Source organism: Raphanus sativus, chromosome 4 (assembly GCF_000801105.2).
Source record: "Raphanus sativus cultivar WK10039 chromosome 4, ASM80110v3, whole genome shotgun sequence".
NCBI classification, from domain to species: domain Eukaryota; kingdom Viridiplantae; phylum Streptophyta; class Magnoliopsida; order Brassicales; family Brassicaceae; genus Raphanus; species Raphanus sativus.
In genome coordinates, this window is record NC_079514.1 from 41,596,506 (window position 1) to 41,617,488 (window position 20,983).

General features: G+C 35.0%; 4 protein-coding genes and 1 long non-coding RNA gene across 7 annotated transcripts; 3 read left to right on the forward strand and 2 right to left on the reverse strand.

Annotated features, from left to right (window-relative positions):
* Positions 1 to 612: 612 nt before the first annotated feature.
* Positions 613 to 3,134, reverse strand: LOC108852154 (uncharacterized). Of its 3 annotated transcripts, none has more exons than XR_008945501.1 (3): positions 2,545 to 3,124; positions 965 to 2,464; positions 613 to 863 (listed from the first exon to the last, which is right to left on the reverse strand). It is a non-coding gene; the product is annotated as an uncharacterized LOC108852154 (long non-coding RNA). The 3 variants fall into 3 exon arrangements; XR_001949448.2 differs by having other exon boundaries at positions 965 to 1,084; positions 1,177 to 3,072; XR_001949447.2 differs by having other exon boundaries at positions 965 to 3,134.
* A 751-nt stretch (positions 3,135 to 3,885) lies between these two features.
* LOC108852697 (uncharacterized) lies at positions 3,886 to 4,515 on the forward strand. The gene has a single exon (XM_018626194.2). The coding sequence runs from the start codon at positions 4,088 to 4,090 to the stop codon at positions 4,232 to 4,234; it is 147 nt and encodes a 48-aa protein (XP_018481696.1). The 5' UTR covers positions 3,886 to 4,087; the 3' UTR covers positions 4,235 to 4,515.
* A 671-nt stretch (positions 4,516 to 5,186) lies between these two features.
* LOC108853726 (uncharacterized protein At5g39865) lies at positions 5,187 to 6,848 on the forward strand. Its single transcript, XM_018627159.2, has one exon. It carries the CDS (start codon positions 5,511 to 5,513, stop codon positions 6,639 to 6,641), a length of 1,131 nt encoding a protein of 376 aa, XP_018482661.1. The 5' UTR covers positions 5,187 to 5,510; the 3' UTR covers positions 6,642 to 6,848.
* Positions 6,849 to 7,170: 322 nt separating this feature from the next.
* On the forward strand, positions 7,171 to 8,224 carry LOC108853457 (DNA-directed RNA polymerases IV and V subunit 5B). The gene is made up of 4 exons (XM_018626871.2): positions 7,171 to 7,493; positions 7,582 to 7,758; positions 7,863 to 7,976; positions 8,078 to 8,224. Exons 1-4 carry the CDS (start codon positions 7,242 to 7,244, stop codon positions 8,201 to 8,203), a joined length of 669 nt encoding a protein of 222 aa, XP_018482373.1. The 5' UTR covers positions 7,171 to 7,241; the 3' UTR covers positions 8,204 to 8,224.
* A 3,824-nt stretch (positions 8,225 to 12,048) lies between these two features.
* LOC108848232 (regulatory protein NPR5) lies at positions 12,049 to 14,511 on the reverse strand. The gene is made up of 2 exons (XM_018621541.2): positions 13,708 to 14,511; positions 12,049 to 13,161 (listed from the first exon to the last, which is right to left on the reverse strand). The coding sequence occupies exons 1-2, from the start codon at positions 14,185 to 14,187 to the stop codon at positions 12,172 to 12,174; spliced, it is 1,470 nt and encodes a 489-aa protein (XP_018477043.1). The 5' UTR covers positions 14,188 to 14,511; the 3' UTR covers positions 12,049 to 12,171.
* Between the last annotated feature and the right edge of the window lie 6,472 nt (positions 14,512 to 20,983).

Genomic DNA, 20,983 nt, shown 5'->3' on the forward strand with positions numbered 1-20,983 from the left:
AAGCTTCGTATAAAGGTACATCGTAATGTACATTTTTGTTCCTTGTCCGATCGTGTGCCAGAGGAGAGCCCGTCTGATTACTGGGGTTTCCTTCTTAGAAGGCCACTTCTTAACCATTTTACAGAAGCACAGATGCAGCAGCCGTAGGCGGATGGTGGATTATTGATGCAGATGTGATGAACATGGACGCTTGACTGGTTGGTGTTTTCATGGGATGAAACTATTGGTCTGACTCTTAGATTCCTCTTTAGAATTTCAGTTATAGTTTTGTAGCTTGTTTCCTGGGTAGTATTAGTTACGTAGACCAAAATGCCTTTTGGGAGCCTGGGTAGCAAGTTTAAGCATTAATCTGAAACACCTTAGACTACGAAAGTTCGACGGTTAGTTACACTGTTTGTTCTGTTTGTCGTTCTTAAAAATAATGAAAGGATTAGCCATTGATATTCATGTAGAAGTTGGTTGTTGATTCATTTATATGACCACCAAGGTAGGCTAATTTACAAATACATGTGTAGAATAAGTGCCAATACATCTTAATTTTATATGGTAGAAGCTTAAAACAAAGTCGAGGAAACCATAAACTCAGATTTTCAGATGAATATATAAACCAAGTGCTAAACCTTTTTTTATTAAGATGGTGGAAATTAACAACACATTTGAAGAAACAATAAGCTGAGATTTAAAAAAAACACTTTAGTGGAGCTTAAGAAAATTAGAAGACATCTGTAAACACGTGAATGTAATAATTACTAATAAGTTTTAATTGTGGTAGAAGTTGCAAACATGGTCCACGAACTGACGAACCCAAAAATGTGATTCCACCCTCCTGTCCACTGTATCCATCAATAGCTTGTCCGGTATATCTAAAATCGCATCGAGCTAGTTAATTTTAAAATAAAACCAGGGAGTAAGTTATTTCTGACTGAAACCGAACAGAACCCAAGGAGAAAGACATAAACAATACCTGTAGATCTTCCAATCATAGATTCGAAACATAAATCATCAAGACAAACCCTTTCAAGAAGCAGAAGATGTTTCCAAATATGATTTTGTGAAGGATTTTTTTTGGTGAGATTCGTGAAGACTGAATAGAAATCCAATACATGGAAGGATTAATGGTAAAAATCTGAAATGTTTAAAAAAAAATCTGAAAAATTGAAAAGAACCATGGCTTACATAAAAGTCTAAGAAAACTACTAAATGATAATTGCAGTCGTTACATAGTCGTCAGAGACGGTGTGATCTGAAAAGGCATGACGTTTCTGTTCTCCATCTCCATTATCGAGAAGGAAGAAACCTAACATTGGGTTTATTTGCACAGACAGTATAAAACCCAATTAATTTCTCAGAAACTGTCTGGCCCATCCAAGAAAATCGAGCAACCAAAAAAGAAATTTATCAGAGAAAAAGGCAGTGAGAGAAGTCATAGATTTATAGTCGAAGCTTCCGTCCGTTACGCTGGGAGATGAATTGAGTAATCGAGTTAAAGTTCAGGGAAAAAAACGCTGAACCAATGTTGTTGCGACAGGTGTCACAAAATGCCCCTACCTTTAAAAGCGACGTGGATACATTGAGAAGCCAGAAAAGTCTGTTTTATATATTAAGATAGCGCTCTACTAGCTGACCAGAAAGAGACGCAGCTGGTAATTCCTTACAAAAATAGTGTACTGCATACACTGATTGAAAAGTTGATTTCTTGCACTTTCTGGCTCCTGAGGGTTCCTTCTGTCTCTCTGTTGGCAGTGACGCAGTTTCCATATTCCTTATGATCAGCAAGAGCAACACCTTTATACTACAAGCTTACCATTTCCATATGCAAATGGTCCATCAAGTAAAGCCTGAAAAAGTTTTTTTGTACTACAATACAGTGACTGAAAATTAAGTTTCTTGCTTCTAAAACTTCCTGCTGTCTCTCTGTTTTGCAATGATGCAGCTGCCGCCGGTTCCTCACGATCAGCAAAATCAACCCCATCAGAATCCATTGCATACATATAATGATGATCATATTAGTAAAGAAAAAAACTCACGCTCTCTTCTCACTGTATCAAAACCTTTTATACTTAACCATTTGGTATGAATCGGATTCCTTTTCTTTCCCTCTAGTTAACTCTCTTGGAGCTCCAACCTTTATACCAGCAGATACTGATGATTGGTGGCTACCTACTGATCCTGCTGCATATAAAGAAGAGAAACTCAACCTTACTCTCTCTCATTGTATTTGACCCATCTACTTAAGAATGTCTTATTTTTTTTTCAACAGTTGAGACTAGAGTTTGGAGGCGACACCTAATCGGACAATACCAACCCCATTGGCAGCAGCAGCAGCAGCAGCAACAAAATGAAGAAATCACTGATGAACTGTTATGTGATAATAACTTTGACATATCCCCATCAATGCTGACGTATACAAGCGTTGATCATCAGCAACAACCAGGAGGAGGAGTAACACATCATCTTCCTGAATCTGAAGAAGCTTTGAACATTCATATTATCAATTTAGCAGCACAACTAGTAACGCGGCCACAACACCAAAACGGACATTACCAGCAGCCGCAACCAAACGTCCCAGTAGAAACGGTGCAATGTGGAGGAAGAAGCAAACAGTTCTGTAATCACCATTCAAAGCGAATGTGTACAAGCGTCGTTGATAAGCAACAAGTCAAACGTCACCATCCTGAATCTGAAGCTTTGAACAATGCAGATACTGTTAAGTATATTATATAAACCCTTTTTGTCATCTCTTTACCTAGTGATTTTAACACTTCTTACTAACGTGGTGGACACAAGCGACGGGATTAAAGCAGCAAAGATCTCCAAAGGCAAGAGCAACCACAACGTCCTTGAAAGAGTGGGAGCAATAGCAGAGCGAAGAAACCAAACAGTAGTGTGTTTTTTTTTCTTGTTTTTTTTTCAGATGAACTTTCTCGTATCTTTCTTCTTGTAAAACCAAAAGACTTTAGGAGATTTATTGATAAACTGTTCCAAGTTGGAGACATAGTTCAAGAACAGAGTCGAAACTAGTGTATAGATTCAAAACTGAAAGCTATACACCTAGATTACGAACCACAACTCATAGACGTCAAAACATATCGAAGAAAAGTAGATTAGGTATAAGTAGTAAGACCTCAATGCAGCCTCCAACGATTAGTAATACGATATGATAAGCACGAGATGAGATCACATTTTTAAGATTTTCCTAAACAAACCAGAGGAAGACTTTTTCAATAAGAAAAGTCATGTTTTGTCCCACATCGGGGAAATGAAACCATTTTATGTTGAATATAATAGAGAGCGCTACACTATCAGCACGTCGAGTTCAGTAACGCGGGCTTGTGATCCATGTGGAGACTTTAAGGTGATGGGATTTTGGATCGATCTCATTGGGCCGGGTTCGGGTTTGGCTTTATTCTGGCCTGCCCATTCCAAGTTGGGAGTCGAAGCATGGGGCTTGAGCGAAGGCTTGGGTCACTTGTTTCTTAGAGCGGAGGAGACTGCGTGAGGCTGGTTTCACAGAGCAGCGTTTCACCTCCCGCTCTTGACGGTGGAAGGATAACGGGCCATTGCCTTCCGAGCCCACTATGACCCAATAAGCCGATTCTGATTGGACCATCACTTTTTATGATTTTTTTTTAACATATGTGTAAAAGTGGTCGTTTCAACTTTATTACGGCCCATTCTCGGAGCCCACTGTTATTAACTTATTATTTTTTGAACAAATAAAAAAATCTTGTTAACTTATTGGTTTGATTTATTATTTAAAAGCAAAAGGGTGGTCCCAAGCTTTTTTTTTCAGAAAAACAAAATAAGTCCAATCATATGGGGATAATTGGTTCGTCGGCTAGCTCATAGATGACATTTATTTTCGGTAACGCTCTACTAGCTGGCCAGAAAGAGACGCAGCTGGTATCATCAACACACACATGGGCGACGTGCTAATATGTTCAAAAGACCCTGCATGTGGCACACGTTGTATATTCATTTTATATTTCTCTCCTCCCTCCTCCACTGGATTTTTCCAGCTTCAAGTGGTTTTACTTCAGCCAAACCAAATCGTTAAGAACAGAGAGATATAGGAAGCCTTATAGAAATGGCTATGCCTTTGGAAGTGGCGATGCAGCTGACGAAAACGGTATGGTTGGCTCTGAGCAGCTGGATTTTCACATGTTTGTGTATCGCTGATGAAATCGCCGGTTCTCTCAGAAACCAAGATATGGGCCATTTCCATCTCGGATGATCGGTTTAGAGATTCTGCATTCTTTCCATGGCTTCAGAGAATTGTTTCTTTTTCATGTTTTTTATTGCAATGAGAATCATCTCGAAATTACTTTGAAAACTTAAAGTTGTAGGGTTTGTGTTTACTATTTATAGAGGAGATCGTATAAGGTCATTATGTGTTCGATGTAAAGCAGAATCTGATATATATAAATATGTCTTTAGTTTGTGTGTGTGTTTCTAGTGATTTGAGAGAATAATCTTGAGCTTTTCTTATATAATAAACGAGGCTGCTTGATGTTTGTGCTTCAATATTGGTTTCTGTTTCCAGAGTTGGATTAATGATATGTTATTGCCTATTTGCCTTTATGGTTACACCTGCTGAGGTTAAGCTGCTTTTAGACCTTCCGTAGAGTACTATTCAGTTTACAGATGCTCAAGGAAGTACAAGAATAAAATCTACTTGTAGATCATCTATGGTGAATTAAGGTATTCATAGCTTTAGCTCTTAAAGTAATAAGATCTTAGACAGGGGTTGTAATGAATTGCGTCAAGTATAGGTTATAATAGGTAACAAGTCTCGCATTTTTTTGTATAAGCAAATGAATTAAAACTCGAAATATTATAAACAAATTTAGCGCGTTGGAACTTTCTTTAAGGATAAGTTATTAATCTTTTGCCCATCTTGCTTTTTTGTTATTTTAGTTATTATTTGATTTTTTTACTACTTCTCTTTTTAAAAAGGCAAAGGCAAAAGTACCAAAGGAATCGTCAATGAGTGTGCCTTGTGCAATTCAGTTTCGTGTTTATTCTCAATATAAACATAAAGTATTAGTACAGAGCTCAAATCATTTTAGCACTTCTTATATAAAGTTTCTATTACGTTAGTTAATACAATGTTGTCTATTTTTCTCTAACAAGTACATGTTACTCCAAGTCTTTGGCCCTAGTTCAAATTTAGAAGCTAATGCAATTTTTGAGGATCTTGACAATTTAAAACACTTATGTTTTTCCTGAATTAAAACATCTAAAAAATAGGATCAAAATAAATACTTTTCTTAATTATCCTCCAAATAAATTCAAAAATAGCCCTCGTGAAATCAACATCACGCCAATCGTCTTCTTCTTTTAGTGTTTTCACCATCTTCCACCTCCAACTTACATAGACAGCTCCTTTCCACCTGTTTTCTCTTTTTTATTATATTCTCCGACAAAAGAGAAAAAGCACAATAAACTCAGAAGAACAGAGAGTGTTTAGAGAACTAAAAAAGAACATATCCTCTGTCTGCTTCAAAGCTATGGGTTCTTCTGCTTCCAAAACCACCACTTCTTCTTCTTGTTCTAACTCTTCTTGCTCTGCGTCACGTTCACCACCGGAGAAGAAACTAAACTCAACGACGGTTCCGAGAGCTTTCTCATTCCCGATGCCGTCGGTTCATCACCCGCCGGTTAAAAAAGGCGACACGCACCACTTCGTCTCCCTCACGTCCACCACCTACGGTTCTCTCGATCTCGACGTTCGAACACTACCTCATATCTCTGTTCCCGTGAATAACACGGCTAAGCCAGAGGAGTCACGTGACTCCTCCTCGGTGTCTCCTGACTCGGTGATCAACACATGGGAGCTCATGAACGATCTCGAAGAAGACGAGTTCGGTTCGACGAAACGTGACGTGGACGTTAATGGGTCTTACGAGTTCGTGAAGGTCGAAGAGGATTGGGTTCCTTTGCCTTCTGAACCTAAGCAGCCTCTGTGGAAACATATGGCTGAAGAGTCGTTTCTCTCTGGTTTGGATTCTAATCTCATCTCATCTTACAAGAGAGCATTGTCTTCGAGACAACTAGGCAAGAACACCAAACCAGTCTCATCATGCAGCCACTCAGATCAATCGGTTGTCTCTTCGAGTCCAGTGAGTCCTCAGGCTTCGGAAGAGCAAGAGAAACCAAGATTGGCTGAAACAGAAGAAGACCACAAGAACAAGATAGTAGTATTGTACTTCACTAGCCTCAGAGGAATCCGAAAGACTTATGAGGATTGTTGCTACGTGAGAACGGTGCTGAGAGGGTTTCAAGTTGCAGTAGAGGAACGTGACATCTCAATGGACTCTGAATACAGAAAAGAGGTTCAGATTTTACTCGGCGAAGAGAAACCGGTTTGCTTGCCTCAGGTGTTCATAAGAGGCGTCCATGTTGGTGGAGTTGAGGAGATCAAGAGACTCAACGATGGAGGTGAACTGGGAGAGATGTTAAGAGGGTTTCCTGTTTGTGAAACCGTGGGAGCTTGTGAATGCTGTGGGGATGCAAGGTTTGTGCCGTGTGGTAGTTGTGGTGGTAGTACTAAAGTGTTTGAGGAACAAGAAGATGGGTTTAAGAGATGCACTGGATGTAATGAGAATGGATTGGTACGTTGTAACAAATGTTGTCTCTAGTGATTGGATTCTTTTTTTTTTATTGATGTTTGATGTGAAGAGAAGAAAAACATTTAGGGGTATACTTGTGACTTGGGATATGTTTTGGTTGGGTTGTGTTATTTTGAATGAATTAATTGGCTTGTGTTTTTTTGTACATGGATATATGAAATGACTTAAGGCTTGAAAGCTATTGGCTTTTAGGCCTCAACTGTTTCTTTTCCAAAATGATGTTTGTATTTTTTTTTCAATTTCTTAATATTGATTAAAAAACGAATACAAAAAAGCTGGCAGAAAATTAGAACAAGGGAAAAATGCCTTCATTGATGTTTGTATTTTACATGTTACAAAATGTATAATATTTTTTCTTTAAAAAAAAAACAAGGCTAGCAAAAGTTTGTATTGAGTTTCCCAAAACCAATGCCAATAAGAAGCACTAAAGCTACCATTTACTCACCTTTGACTACATCACCTGCTTGCTCATTGGCTACCACTAAAACTCTGTTGCAAACTTCATTCCATGTCACCGTAAAGCCGTCGTCACCCGCAAATAAAAACGACAAAAAACATCATGCCGTCTGCAAATCCTACTACATTCAAGCTTGCATGTCCCCATAGACAATGGAGGGGAAAGGTAAGGAGTTAGCGGTTGGCTCTGGTCTGAGCAAGGCCCTTGATGAATCACGTGTGGACAGTCACAGCTATTACCTGGCGCGTCGAACCACCATGGAGATGCTCCGAGACAGAGGATACGATATCTCAAACGAAGACATTAACCTCACTCTACACGAGTTCCGAGCGCTCTACGGCGACCGTCCAAACGTAGATAGACTCCGTATCTCGGCACAACATTGTTCTGATTCTTCCAGAAAGGTGAACTCGAATGCCATGCAGAATGTGGTTTCCATTGTGTTATAGTGGTTTCTTACTCTGCATGTTTGATGAAACATTTGAATTTCAGATTGCTGTTGTGTTTTGCGGAAGTGGTATAGTTAAAGTCAATGCGATACGCGAAATAGCAGCCGATGTACTTGGTCGAGAAAATTTAACCGGGTTGATATTGGTTCTGCAAAGTGATATAACAAATCAAGCCTTAAAAGCCGTTGAACTTTTCTCCTTCAAAGTCGAGTTATTCCATGTATGTTTTTAGCTTGACATTTTTTGTTTAATTATAATCAGTTTCGTCGACTTAATTCTTGGTAGATTTGTAATATTTTGGTATGCGCTTTTTTTTTTTGTTAGTTAACCGAATTGCTGGTTAACATAACCAAACATGTCTTGAGGCCAAAACATCAGGTTCTGAATGAGCAAGAGAAGGAATCACTCCTCAAGAAGTTGAGTATTGAGGAGCAACAAGTAAGAATGTTTTCTTATATTTGGATCATTACTAGTTAGGAACTGGAACCGGCCAGCTTTCTTTCAGTTTAAACATTTTTTTTAATATACGCTTTTGTCAGCTACCAAAGTTATTGAAGAAAGACCCGACAGTGAAATACTACGGACTAGAGAAAGGGCAAGTCGTAGAGGTCACACACAAGGGCGAGGGCAGTGAGTCTCATGTTTCATACCGATGCGTTTGGTAATTTCTTATTGTTTGTATTCTTGATTAGCCTCTTTGTATGCGTTAGTATGTATCACATGTTTTGATGTCAAAAGCTGTGTCAACTCTGTGTGTTTCTTGTGGTCCTAAACCAAAAAATGTATGATGATATAGAGGTGATAAAGCCAATCAACTGGTTTTCTATATAGTCCAGAGCTAGCTACCTCGAGCTCAGGCAATCTCTGATAACTGCAGAATAATTTAAGCCATAATAAGACCAAATTTATGTGATAAAAAATAATTATGTAGCAACTATATTATTTAAGAAAAATAAATTTCATCACTATTTTATTTTATTTTTTATTTTTTTTACTGAAATCATTATTTTATTTTCATGTGATAATTTGAACAATTTATCTTTAAGAAAATTTGAACCAACAAATTTATGTGATAAATCATTCTCTAACAACTCTTTTGAACTGATATAGGCCTAAGTTTTCGTCGATGCTTTTTTTTTTTGCTGGCATCGTTTTGTTATGTTGTAGTTTTCAAACTGCTGTTTTATCACAAACTTATGTGATGTTTATGAGATAAACTCTTACAACTATTTTTTCAAAAAAAAAAAATTCTAACAACTATGTATATTTCTGTAAGAAAAAAAAAGAAAATTCCATCATTATTTTGTTTATTTTATGAAAAATTTACTTTTCAATTTGAAACTCCGCCAATAATATCGGATTGGTTGGGTTCCAGTGAACGTGATTCACACGTCTCCCAAATTTTCAAATGACCGGTGTGATACGGCGTCTGTGGGCGAAGCTTCTGCACACCGCTCGAATCTCGGAGGTGAAAGCCTGGCTCACCTCACAGTTCGAATCCGCCGGCAGAGAAGCCCCCAATTTCGACTACACTCATATGTTGCTATGTTGTTGATGTAGCGGCTCGGATTAGAGAGATGTTAGAGTGTGCGGGAATGTCAAATGTGGTCTCTTCTTCTTCAGCGCAAGTTCTTGCAAACGTGGCGAGTTTGTTGAACACAAGGGACACTGAGATGAGCAGGTGAGTTTTGGTTTGGCTGGCTCTTTCGGTAAGCGTGTGTTGCTATTTCGAGCTGATTGGAAGTGTAATTTCCTTGTTGCAATGGGAGATGTTTCTCTGAGGAAGACTGGCGTGGAAGAGAGAAGAGCTAAAGCGCAGAAGGAGTCTGATGATGTGCTGCTTGATTATATTAGGAAAGCGATTCAGAGGCTGGCGTATTTGAAGAAGTAAGATTCGTGATGTTGGAGATGAATAATAGATCTTGATTAAACAGGACAAAGCTCTGGCTTCACTAGCAATTGAGGACAAGAAGAGACAGTTTGCAGCCGCGGAAAAGTATCTAGAAGAAATATTAGGGACAAAGGTCCTACATCGGTAGTTGGAAGGGATCCTTAGCAATATATAAGATAGATGGTCCACTCCTCTTATCACCAATTGGTTTTAAGTGTGAAGCCCATCTAGCTTAACATAGTATCAGAGCCCGATCCATGCAGTCCAACCCGATCCTCATCGATCTGGCCCAAAATTGGCCCATCGATCCTTCTCCGAACATTCCGAGATTGACGCTCAGAGAGCTATCATCTAGAGGGGGCGTATTAGGGACAAATGTCCCACATCGATAGTTGGAAGGAATCCTTAGCAATATATAAGATAGATGGTCCACTCTTCTTATCACCAATTGGTTTTAAGTGTGAAACTCATCTAACTTAACAAAAAGTATTACAATCTGCCCTGGAGACTAGCAATGAGTTAATGAATGATCGGTGTAAAACCGAAAGTTAATTCTGTTTTGAGTGTAAATGAGCAAATGCGTGACTGTCTGTTGTGTGTGCTTCAAGTCCAAATTGCCAAAGGAAAGTGATGATACTGAGAGAGTTATATGATTATCTATCTATGTTGTCTTCTTTGCTTCGATATAAATAGAAATATTTCTTCTAAAAATCTTTGCTTCTTAGCATGATACCGTGTGAGACAAGCTAACGAGAATAACCCAAAAAGAAAAAAAAACGTCAGGTGATGAATGAGCTAAGAGGCTACCACAGGAGGTTTCATATTTTGTTATTTCAATCACTCCTTGCATATAAGTTTGGTTAATTGTGGGCGGGTAAAGCTTACAGAGTTAGTTAACAAAATTGAATGGTTTTTCATTAATTGTTTTTTTACTGATATTAAAGAGTTCACTGCATCTAATTGTCAAACAAAAAATTAATTTACAGCGCGATTTCACATTACACAAAGACAAATCTCCCACGAACTCTCGAAATCATATTTTAAATGGTTTTATACTTGTAGCATTTATCGTTATTATTTTTTCCAAAAAAAAACATTTATCGTTATTATCTTTTAAATTCTTACATTCTCATGTTCTATTTTCTGGCTTAGATAATACAGCCAAGAAAATGTTTTATTCGCCATGGTATGGAAGGAACACTGACCGAAAACACTAGATGGATTGATTGGGCTCTACATTGTAGAGATGACATTGACACTCCCATAAATATTGGCTTTTCTACTTTTTTTTCCTTCATAATAATGTATATATGTGTGTTTGTATCTGTGTGTTTCCTCGTGTAATGTCCCAATCTCGTCGTGTTAATCTTTACACGATGATAGATTTGATGTTTCAAATTTTTAAGTTAGTGATGAAAAAATGATTACTTACATTATAAGTTTCCGAATCAATTCACGTCCTCATTATTAAATTTCTTAAATATATATTTTATTTATGAATAAATACATACAAATATTTTGGATGTTTTTATTGTAATCTTCCTAATTAAACTATGTTTAACAAAAAGCATAGAGCGATGTTTGTTCGAATAAGCGTTTGTAGTTTCACTGGTTTTACCTAATATATATTATATATACATGCATGAAGCTAATGGAATCTTTCAAATATTATATCTATTTTGTAAACTATCTTTTAAATATATTAGCCTCTGCTCATAAACAAAGTGTTCTTTTTCTCTACCAATGGTAACTTCTGTTCTCTAATTTATAGTTTTCGTATATTTTTTAATGAGTTAAAATAAAAAGGTATTGGACAACCGATAGCATTGGTTCAATGGGCTGAAGATCCCAAGTTTACTAGAAGAGTTATAGTTTTGCCTCCCACCGTAACATTGTAAACAAATCATTTAAAAAGATTATAAAAAGATATCATCTCAACTTTTTACTTTTGAAAATATGATTAAATAAGAACTGGAGGATAGCTTTATCAACAATTACTTTCTAGTGTTACGAATTACTTTCTCATATATATTTGTTTCATGATTAACACGTCCCAAAAAATAAAGAAGTGCTAAATACAAGAATATTCCGTGTGGAATTGCATACCATCTCATACGGCGATGGATAGTCAGCCGCACAACGAATAACTAAGAAAAACTTTTCTAAGGGATCAAAAGAACTAAAATAATGACATATTTTGTTGTGTATATACCCTTTTGATCAAAAGTATTATATTTATGTACCCAATAAAACATTGCTGATGCAAATACATACAAAAACTTCAATTAAAAGACAGTCTCGAATCAAGTATAAAACAAAAAGATGCGAAGTTATCATCGTGATTTGTTTACATTTTTGACAATTGCTTAACTGGACTGAACATTGTTTTTTTGTTCAACTAACTGGACTGAACATCTTTTGTAGCAACTATATATGTTAAATATTGTTAAATAATTTTAAGTGTTTCCAAAATATTCTTAATACGCATCAACAACAAAATAATCTAATTGATGGAAAAATTAATCAGTGACAAATCAATACACTCTAGAGACCTAAGATTAAATAGCCCTAACTCTTTCAATTATATAACGCATGATCTTAAATCCATTCATGTCAGTCTTCTTCATACTCTCCTTATGTCTTCATTTCCATATAAAAATATATATATAGAAGATACAAGAGCTAAATTAATAAATATATTGTGAGTCTTAATGGCCAATATATAGAGACCAAAATAGAAAGCTAGAAGTGATGTTGATGATGGTGATGATACATTGTAGACGGGTCATGATGATGATGATTATGCCGACTCATACCTTCCCTCTGACTGTTTTGGTCGTCTCCATGATCCCGACCTGGACCCATCTGACCCGTACCCGCTCCAAGATTGAGATACACCAACCTTGAATCCAAATTGTTATTACTTCCTCCACTACTTCCACTGTGGTGCTCCTCATTCATCTGAGGGTAACTCGGGTTGTTGTAATCATTATTGTTGTTGTTGCTGTTGTTTCCTTCTTCTCGAGATATCACCATTGCAGCTGACTGAACAAGCTCTAAGCAAAGCCTAAGCTTGTTCGGTTCAATGTGAGTCAATCCAGGAACTGCCCCCTTGAACAAGAAATCCGAAGTTAATGTCCTAAGTATATCAAGAGGAGTGATTCCACCGACGGTACGTACATTCGGATCTGCATGGTGGTCTAAAAGAACAGCCACCATGTCGGGAGAGACCATTTCAGCAGCAATGTGCAACGGTGTTTTCCCTGCCGGACCTGCCGGGTAGTTCACATCGGCGGCTCCAAGTTCAAGCAAAGCCTTCACAACTTCTCTACTACAGCTTTCAACAGCGTAATGCAATGCTAATGACTCATCAAGATTGAGTCCTTCTCCCATAACCATTAGCTTCACTAGCTCAACATCTGATGAGTCCAAGGCACGTCTCATCCTTCTAATCTTTTGATCCTCGAGGTCCTGAGCGACGGTGAGATCATGGTGGTGGTGATGTGGCATTAGAGAACGGCGAGATAATGATGTTTTGAGACGAATCTCTTCAATCTTGGCGACCACATCTATGGTGAGATGCTTGGCAAGAATCTCCGGTGGGAGACCTGACTTGGCGACTAAGTGAGAGCAAGTCGTCCATAGTTGTTGCATGTCTTGCTTCCTTGATGCTATTAACACTTTCATCACATCCTCTATTGACGCTTTCTCCACCATGCTTGCTAGTTGTTTCTGCCAATAATACAAATAGTATATATTGATTAGTGTTAAATCCAATGAACCGACATTTTTCAGCAAGTGGGTATAATCTCCCCTTTTAGGTTATGTTTTGTATTTAATTTTTTTGCATATTTTCAGATGGATGTTTTGATGGTGGAGTAGGTTACATTTGTTATCTATGAATTTATTATCAAACCCCAAATTTGGAAAGTTTAGATTGGATAAGAAATTAAGACAAAAGAAGTCTATAGATCCAACTAAATACAGTTCTTCAAAGTTTCTACTTTAGGAAAATGCTACTCTTGCAACAAGAAGATGGTTCATTTGCAAGAGAATAAACTTATTTACACATAAAATCAAGACAGCAAGTACAAAAATTATTTAACAAACAAATTTGTATACACTTATACATGTCATAAAAGGTAAAAATTGAAAGTCAAACCCATCAGAGAACAATTGAATAGGAGCAGAACAACAAAAAGTGGAAACATGTAAATCCCTTAAGATATGCATGGAGAAGTAAACTTAGTGAAGGCAGAGAGAGAGAAAGAGAGAGACCTGAGTGAGCAAGGCGAGCTGCTCGACGCCAAAGTAACGAGAGGCGGCAAGAGTATCGAGAGCAAGATCCACGGCGGCTGAGCAATGAGTGTGCCAACATCCTCTTTCGCCACAGTTTGGTCTCGGCTCGTGTTTCTGCGGCACGATGGAGACTTGTCCGCTATAAAGAAACTGAAGCAGCAACAGAAACACCTCGTAACCTACTGAGTTCACCGGTATGACTCCAGCTGGGGCCTGGGAGCTTCTTGTTGGGCTAGCGGGAACTGACCCATGTCGGGTCGGGTCTATGCAGGACTGTGGTTGGTCGGTCCCACAGAAGAACTTGCGGAAGAAGAGGCTCCGAGCGGCGAGGATGCAACGGTGGGCGTGGACTAGACGACCTTCGACGCTGAAAGTTACGTCGGAGAAAGCTTGACCGTTGATTAAAAGGTTTAGATAATCCAACGACATAGATCTCAGGGATTCCTCAAGGCTGCTCATTGTTTTTTCTTCTTGGTTCTTCAAGTACTCTCTTTAGAAAAATAAAAGTTAGGGTTTAGCCAAGGAATCTTAGAAAAAAAAATTTAAAAATGGTTGCCTCCTTTGATTGATTTTGTTGTATAAAAAGAGGGTGGAGTAATGGATTATCTTTTGTTTCTGAGAAAGGAAAATAGTTTTTTTCTTTTCCGGGGAGGAAAACTTAAGCTTTCATCATTTGAAGCTTCTTGCTAGTGTCTGAGAGAAAGAGAAAGAAAGAGGAATGATTCTTTATTATTTTTGTGGTCTTAGATATTTTTTTGGCTTGATAAGAGAGAGAAAAATAAGAGATTTGAATGGATGAACCGGGCTGCTCAGATATTTAAACTGCGGTGGTAAAAAGTATTAACTGTTTTTCAAAAGGAAATATTAACTGTTTTATCTTTGTTGAAAGCGTTTAGTTAATAGGAAATCAGAATTTTAGTGATTTGGTTACCATAAGAGGAAAATAATTATTTAGAGGAAAAGAGAATACAGAGTGGGCCAGATCTAGTAATGGAATTGAAGAATCGAGGAAACTAGACAACTAGTATAATATAATTAGACTAAACATCATTAGCATCTGACCAGTCATAATCCTACTAAATTTTGTAAAACATTAAATTTCCAAAACAAGAGTATATATCGAGTAGGATAACAGTATAATAAAAAGCAAGATCCTCGGCAATTGTCTTTTTGGCTTGATACATAACATGTGAAAGCCTGAACAACACCACGGATGCATTACCATGTATGTATATGTAAAGTAAAGATGTGTGCATGGAGATGGGATAAAATGGTAAAAATGAGAGGGAGGTGACTAGGTGAGGGATAAGAACATAGACCTAATTAAGTTAAAAAGACAGAAGGAAATAAATGTTCTAACTGTAGTAAAATCTGATTTGATGGTTTTCTGTTTGACCGTTGGACCAATCCTGACTTGCCCTCTCTACTTTTTTTGTTTTCTTATTATGTAAAATGAGAATGATCTCTACGGAAAAGCCATTTTAAACAATTTATCGCATTTATTAGATTGGTAAAACCATGGTCTCTGGGTTTGGTTGGACACTAACAAAATTGTTGGCATCATCTTTTGATCTTTAATCAACTTCTAAAGTAAAGAAACTTGTGATGTAAAAAAGTCTTTTGATTAAATCTATATCACACTATTCAACAATCTATAATACAATTATGTAGTGGATTAGTTTTGTAACTGTAAAAGTGTTGCTAATTTACTAAAGGAAAATTGAACTGTGTAAAACATAATTCACTAAATAGCCAATTGATTTAGATTTTCGATATATCCATTCTATTTTAGGTGATAGTGTTGTTTTGTCCCTGCATGCAAAGAAATAAAAATTTAATTAATAATTATTAATTGTAAAATATAAAACATGGTTGTTTGTTATTTATACACTCTCACAAAATAAGTTTTTCATAGCTATGAAAGAAATGAATAGATTCCTACATAAATTTGAGCGATAAAGACGCTACCGAAATTCGTTTTTGGAGAACTTTTATGAAAACGCTACCGAAATTCGTTTTTGGAAACTTTTCAGACTCTAAAAGTGACAGTTGCGAAGACGCCGGAACTACATAACACGTACATATCTGAATTTGAAGTAAATCTCTGGTACATATGGGAGAAGATGAACAATTTTTAACATTATTTTCTATTCCATTATAAGCATATAGAATAGAAATGTAACACAATATGTATTTTTTTTATTTTGTTATGTGATGTATTCTATTACTATAATATTTTTCATATTCTATTCTATTTGATGGTTACTAAAAGATGTTCTATTTTTGTTTAGAAATATAGTTTGTAATATTTTTTAAATTCTAACTATTGTTACATGTTTTTGAACCTGTAAAAATCTTACTATAGCCTATGTATAGTTTAATATTACTTAATATAATTTAATATTACATAATATTATGTACTTTTTAGATTTTGACATTTGGGTTAGGATCTAATGATTAGAGTTTAGGGTTTAATATTTAGAATGTGAGGGATATGGTTGGGGCCAACATTAACTTCTACCATGCAATCATAGATATTTCATAATTTCACTAATATCTACTATGTTATTTATTTTCTTCATTCTATTTGGATTTAAGGTCATATTTGGGTTTATAATTTATATTTGGACATGGATTTAGTGATTAGAGTATATGGTATAGTATTTAGAAGGTGATGAGTATGGTTGGGGTTAACATTAACTTCTTCCAGACAATCATATACATATCATAATTACTAATACGTACTATGTTATTTATTTTTTTCATTTTATTTAGGTTTTGAGTTTATATTTAAGTTTATGGTTTATATTTGAATTTAAGGTTTACTAATTAAAGTTTAGGGTCTAATATTTAGAGATATGAGTGGAATTGGGATAAAGTTTAGTATCTAGGGATTGAGGTTGGGATGGGACTCAGATAAAGTTAAGTATCTAGGGATTGGAGTTGGGATATATCTAGTATTTAGGGATTTTAAATGAGGTTATAATCATATACTATATCAGTGATATGAAATAGAATATTCAATGCATATGTATGTGATCAATAAGGTATATATTCGTGGATGGCTCCTAGCTCCTTCTTTCATTTGAATAATTTCCGGGTGCTATTGATCTTATATTCTATTTGGGGTAAGCATTACATTCTTCTCTATAATTATAGATATTTCAAAATTTAAACAATATGTATTGTGTTATTTAATTTCTTACTATTCTATATTAATAATGTTTTATATTGTGATGTGTATCGATATGTGATTGTCAATATGGCACCAAAAGAACGACGTAACTTATTCTCTCACTTGCAGCTGAAAATCTTTTAAATGAAAGCGCATAACCAGATGAAATAGGGAAAAATGTTTGACATTTAATAATGTCAAAATCAACATCACTCACTTAATTTATCTCTCAAATATGGCTATTGCACAAATAAATTATTTACTAAATGTGTGATTTTTTTGTTTGAATTATTATTATTTTTTGTTAAATATTAGTATTTTCTGAAAATAGTATATTTATCATCATCCTATATGAATATATTTTTAAAATGTACAATTAACATAACCACCTTAAATTTCATCATCCAATTAGCAACACATATTTTCATATCTATAAAATATAAAATCTCGATTGTATGATCTCAAATAATAAGATATCTCTCTTATTAATCTCTTAAGTAAAATCATTCAAAACCTTAAGTTTTTTTACACAATCATAAAACTTATAAGTTATGCAATAATCTTGTATCTCTTTATATAAAGATTAGATAACTCATAATCTCTATGAACTTAACATTTTTTATTTTATTTTTCTAATCTTTTTACTAAACAATAAATCAGTACGATGAGGTCTTTTAACTTATATCTCAAGTTTTTCTTTCGAAGTTATTCCAGCAATATCCTCATAGCAAATAAGCAACTTGGCAAAAAAAAACGATGAAGCAAGTTATTATTTGTTTGTTTATCGGTTGTGTACGCATGCTACTCTAATGAAAATACTACTAGTAATCGTAGAAGTAAAACACGGCTATTTATTATTCGTGTAAAATACCATGAATCAAATCAATCAGGTGGAGAACGAATTAATATGAAACGTCCAACCACAGAAGGCAAGACGTGGCTCTGATAATGGTGCAGTCGTGGTACGAACCCATATATTCACCGGCTGAGAATCCTGTATTTTACTTTGAACCAATTAAAATTATATTCAGCCTTTAACAAAAAAAATAATTTTTTTTTCCAAAATATATTAGAAATGGATGGGAGAGAGCGGAGAATGGACATGGAGAAGCGTGTCGGCCGGATCGTAGGGTCCGGTTGCTTGGGGTTTACTTATTTTATTATTACTACAACAACATAATTTTCATCTAACCAAACTGGTATATAACTTAAATTTGTAATATAAATATTTTTTCTCATAGGAAATGTATTACATGATTGCTAATAATATGTTGTTCGAAAAACCTTGCTAATAATATATGACTTTAATTTTTCAAAAAAAAAAAATATATATATATATGACTTTAAGAAATATAAAGATTATCTAGTTAGGTTTATCTTTTATAATAATTTATGAAGATGATCGGATAATTTTTTCTACAACTATTTCTCGATATCCACCTCGTGTGCTCAGAAGCGCACGAGCAAAATAATATTTTATCTTTTCTCATTTTTTTTTTTGAAGCAAAATATTTGAATAATTACTATTTCTCTCTTTGTTTGGTGATTTAGGGTAAAAGAAAGTGAGGGAAAATAAGAGAAAAAGAATGACAACACAGAAGGGCACTGACAGTCGTATGATAAGGAAGTGGTTCGATTTGACGTTTGACTTGTCTTTTCAGTCTCTCTCTTCTTTTCAATTTCTACATTTTTCTTTTTTTCTTTACATCAAAATGTAGGTTTTTGTCAACACTTGACAATGTTTTTGCCCTTTTTAACACTATGAAAATGGTTATCGTGTTCATTTGTGTAATCTAATTTTGAAAGCAAAATTAGAAATATAACAATGATGTTGACATTATCAGGTCTGCTAACATTTTTTTCTTTTTTCTAGTTTTTTTTCTAGACAGTAGTAACACATAAAAAATATATGTGACTTAAATAAAAATTACTTTGTTAATAAATAAAACTTTAACAAAATATTTTGTAGGATATGAATGCATTTATAACTCATTAGTTATTTATTATTTGTAATAATTAAGTGGCTTTGGATCTGAAAGCTGGTATGTTTTTTTGAAGTGCGTTTTTATAGGTAACGCTTCCAGTGTCTATGATTAATTGATTTCATATGTCTGTTAGTTCAGTCCAATACAATAGACGGTGCTTTAATTTTTTGACGGTATTATATATGGATCATATAATTACTACATTGACATTTTTCTGTGGCTTTGTTCATATGGTATCGTAAATTACTTTTTGATATGTTACTCATCATTTCAATATTTCAATTAAAACATGCTTTAACTTTGAAGTTTTTTCCAACTAAATATTCTTTTGAAATTTTCTGTACATATCATTCACATAATATATGTTAAAGCACTTATCTAAACGGAAATTAATAAGAGTATAATCTGGAAAATAATTAAGTAACTTTTTTTTTATTTTGAAACAAAGAACAGGTGGTTTGACTAAAGATTCAATTGCTTCTATACTCGGAGGTCTGGGGTTCAAACCCCAGAAAATACCAAATTATGCAGATTGTGGAGAAACATGTTACAGAAGATCTTTAGCTTGGTGCAGAGCGTACCATCGAACATGGATCTCATAGGACGGCTCAGAGTGGTGCAGTCAGGCATGTATTCTCACAAGGTGGTAGAATTGTCGGCTGTAAAATCGTCTTTGTAATATTCTCATCGTTGTAATATCATAATTAATCGATAATAATCGATCCAGACGTTAAAAAAAAAAAATAAAGAGCAGGTGGGTAGTTAGTTGGTAAAAGACTGGGTTGTCATTTCAGCCAGTTACCAAAGAGTAAATAGGAAAGCGGGTCCTGGTTTGGCGGGATCCTAAGATTTTACACTCTTAGTTTTTTTATAACTGATTTACCCTCTTAGTTTTGTAACATTCACTTTGTTCTTTTTCATATTTCTAAGAATATTTTTTTTTGCCAAAAGAAAAAGAATATATTTTTTCAAATATATGTTCCATGATCGTTCGCCATTGACGTCAAAAATGGTTTCATATTGTGTTTTAAGAGACAAAAGAAGACTCCGGAGAATGAGCCTGATTAGGATTATGTCCTTAATCTATGTTACACTCCGTTTTAGGGTGAATCCTTTCCACCTTTTTAGTTATTTGAGTTTATAACTTTTATAAGTTATATGAAATTCAATTCTTTTTAAAGTGTACTTAAATATATTGATGCATGTGGAACTATGGAAACGGGTGATTACGCAGAATTTGTAACGAAAAAGTTTATGATAACTATGCATGATATAATTAACAATAATAATTAATCCAAACACATCTTTTTATTAACAACGGGATGGTACCCACATTTTTCATTTTATATTCTATACATGCCACTTTCTCAAAACATTGAAAACTATTTAATTTACTCCCACCTTTTTCTCTACCTTTCTCTTTTCTAATATTAAGAAATTATCTTTTCTGTCATTTGCTTGCTTTTTGTTTTCCATTTCCCGACAGGGCTAATTTTTATATTATTATTATTTTTTCTATATTTTGTATTATATTTACAAGATTTAGGGAAAAGTTAAAAATATGCCACCTAAACACTTGAATATTAAATAATTAAGTTTGATACGTGGGAATATACTAATCACTACATTTCTAAACCACTAAATTATCATCCATGCTTACACTCAGTTTATCCTTTTCTTCATTTTCTTTCTTTTTTTCTTTTAATGGAAACACTAAAGTTTATATATCCTTTATCTTTCACAAACTCAAATATAAATATGTTTTAAGAGGGGACCAGAGCACATAGAAGTATGTGTGGATTGCGTGTATGAATAGTTAGACAAAATCGTAATATGAATTTTACAAATTATAAGAACAAGTGACAGGTGAGACTATTCACATGACTAACTAATCCTGTACTAATTTGGCAATTTATACTGTTCTTTAGCAGTGAACAACTAACGAAGGTCTATGAACTATGTAGTTATATGTACACTTTTTATGCCTTACCAACTTTGAGTTGTTGACACACCAAACATACATATATGCATTAATCTATTGGTAACATATGTGAGGTCAGTATATGCAAAGATTATGTATGTACGATATACGTAT

Bases quoted from the DNA above. Each gene is read 5' to 3' on its own strand.
- LOC108853726 (XM_018627159.2), top strand. From the start codon at position 5,511: ATGGGTTCTTCTGCTTCCAAAACCACCACTTCTTCTTCTTGTTCTAAC.
- LOC108848232 (XM_018621541.2), bottom strand. From the start codon at position 14,187: ATGAGCAGCCTTGAGGAATCCCTGAGATCTATGTCGTTGGATTATCTA. The intron at 13,162-13,707 runs GTCTCTCTCTTT...TATTATTGGCAG, and splicing joins AGCTCGCCTTGCTCACTCAG to AAACAACTAGCAAGCATGGT.
- LOC108852697 (XM_018626194.2), top strand. From the start codon at position 4,088: ATGGCTATGCCTTTGGAAGTGGCGATGCAGCTGACGAAAACGGTATGG.
- LOC108853457 (XM_018626871.2), top strand. From the start codon at position 7,242: ATGGAGGGGAAAGGTAAGGAGTTAGCGGTTGGCTCTGGTCTGAGCAAG. The intron at 7,494-7,581 runs GTGAACTCGAAT...TTTGAATTTCAG, and splicing joins GTTCTGATTCTTCCAGAAAG to ATTGCTGTTGTGTTTTGCGG. The intron at 7,977-8,077 runs GTAAGAATGTTT...CGCTTTTGTCAG, and splicing joins TGAGTATTGAGGAGCAACAA to CTACCAAAGTTATTGAAGAA.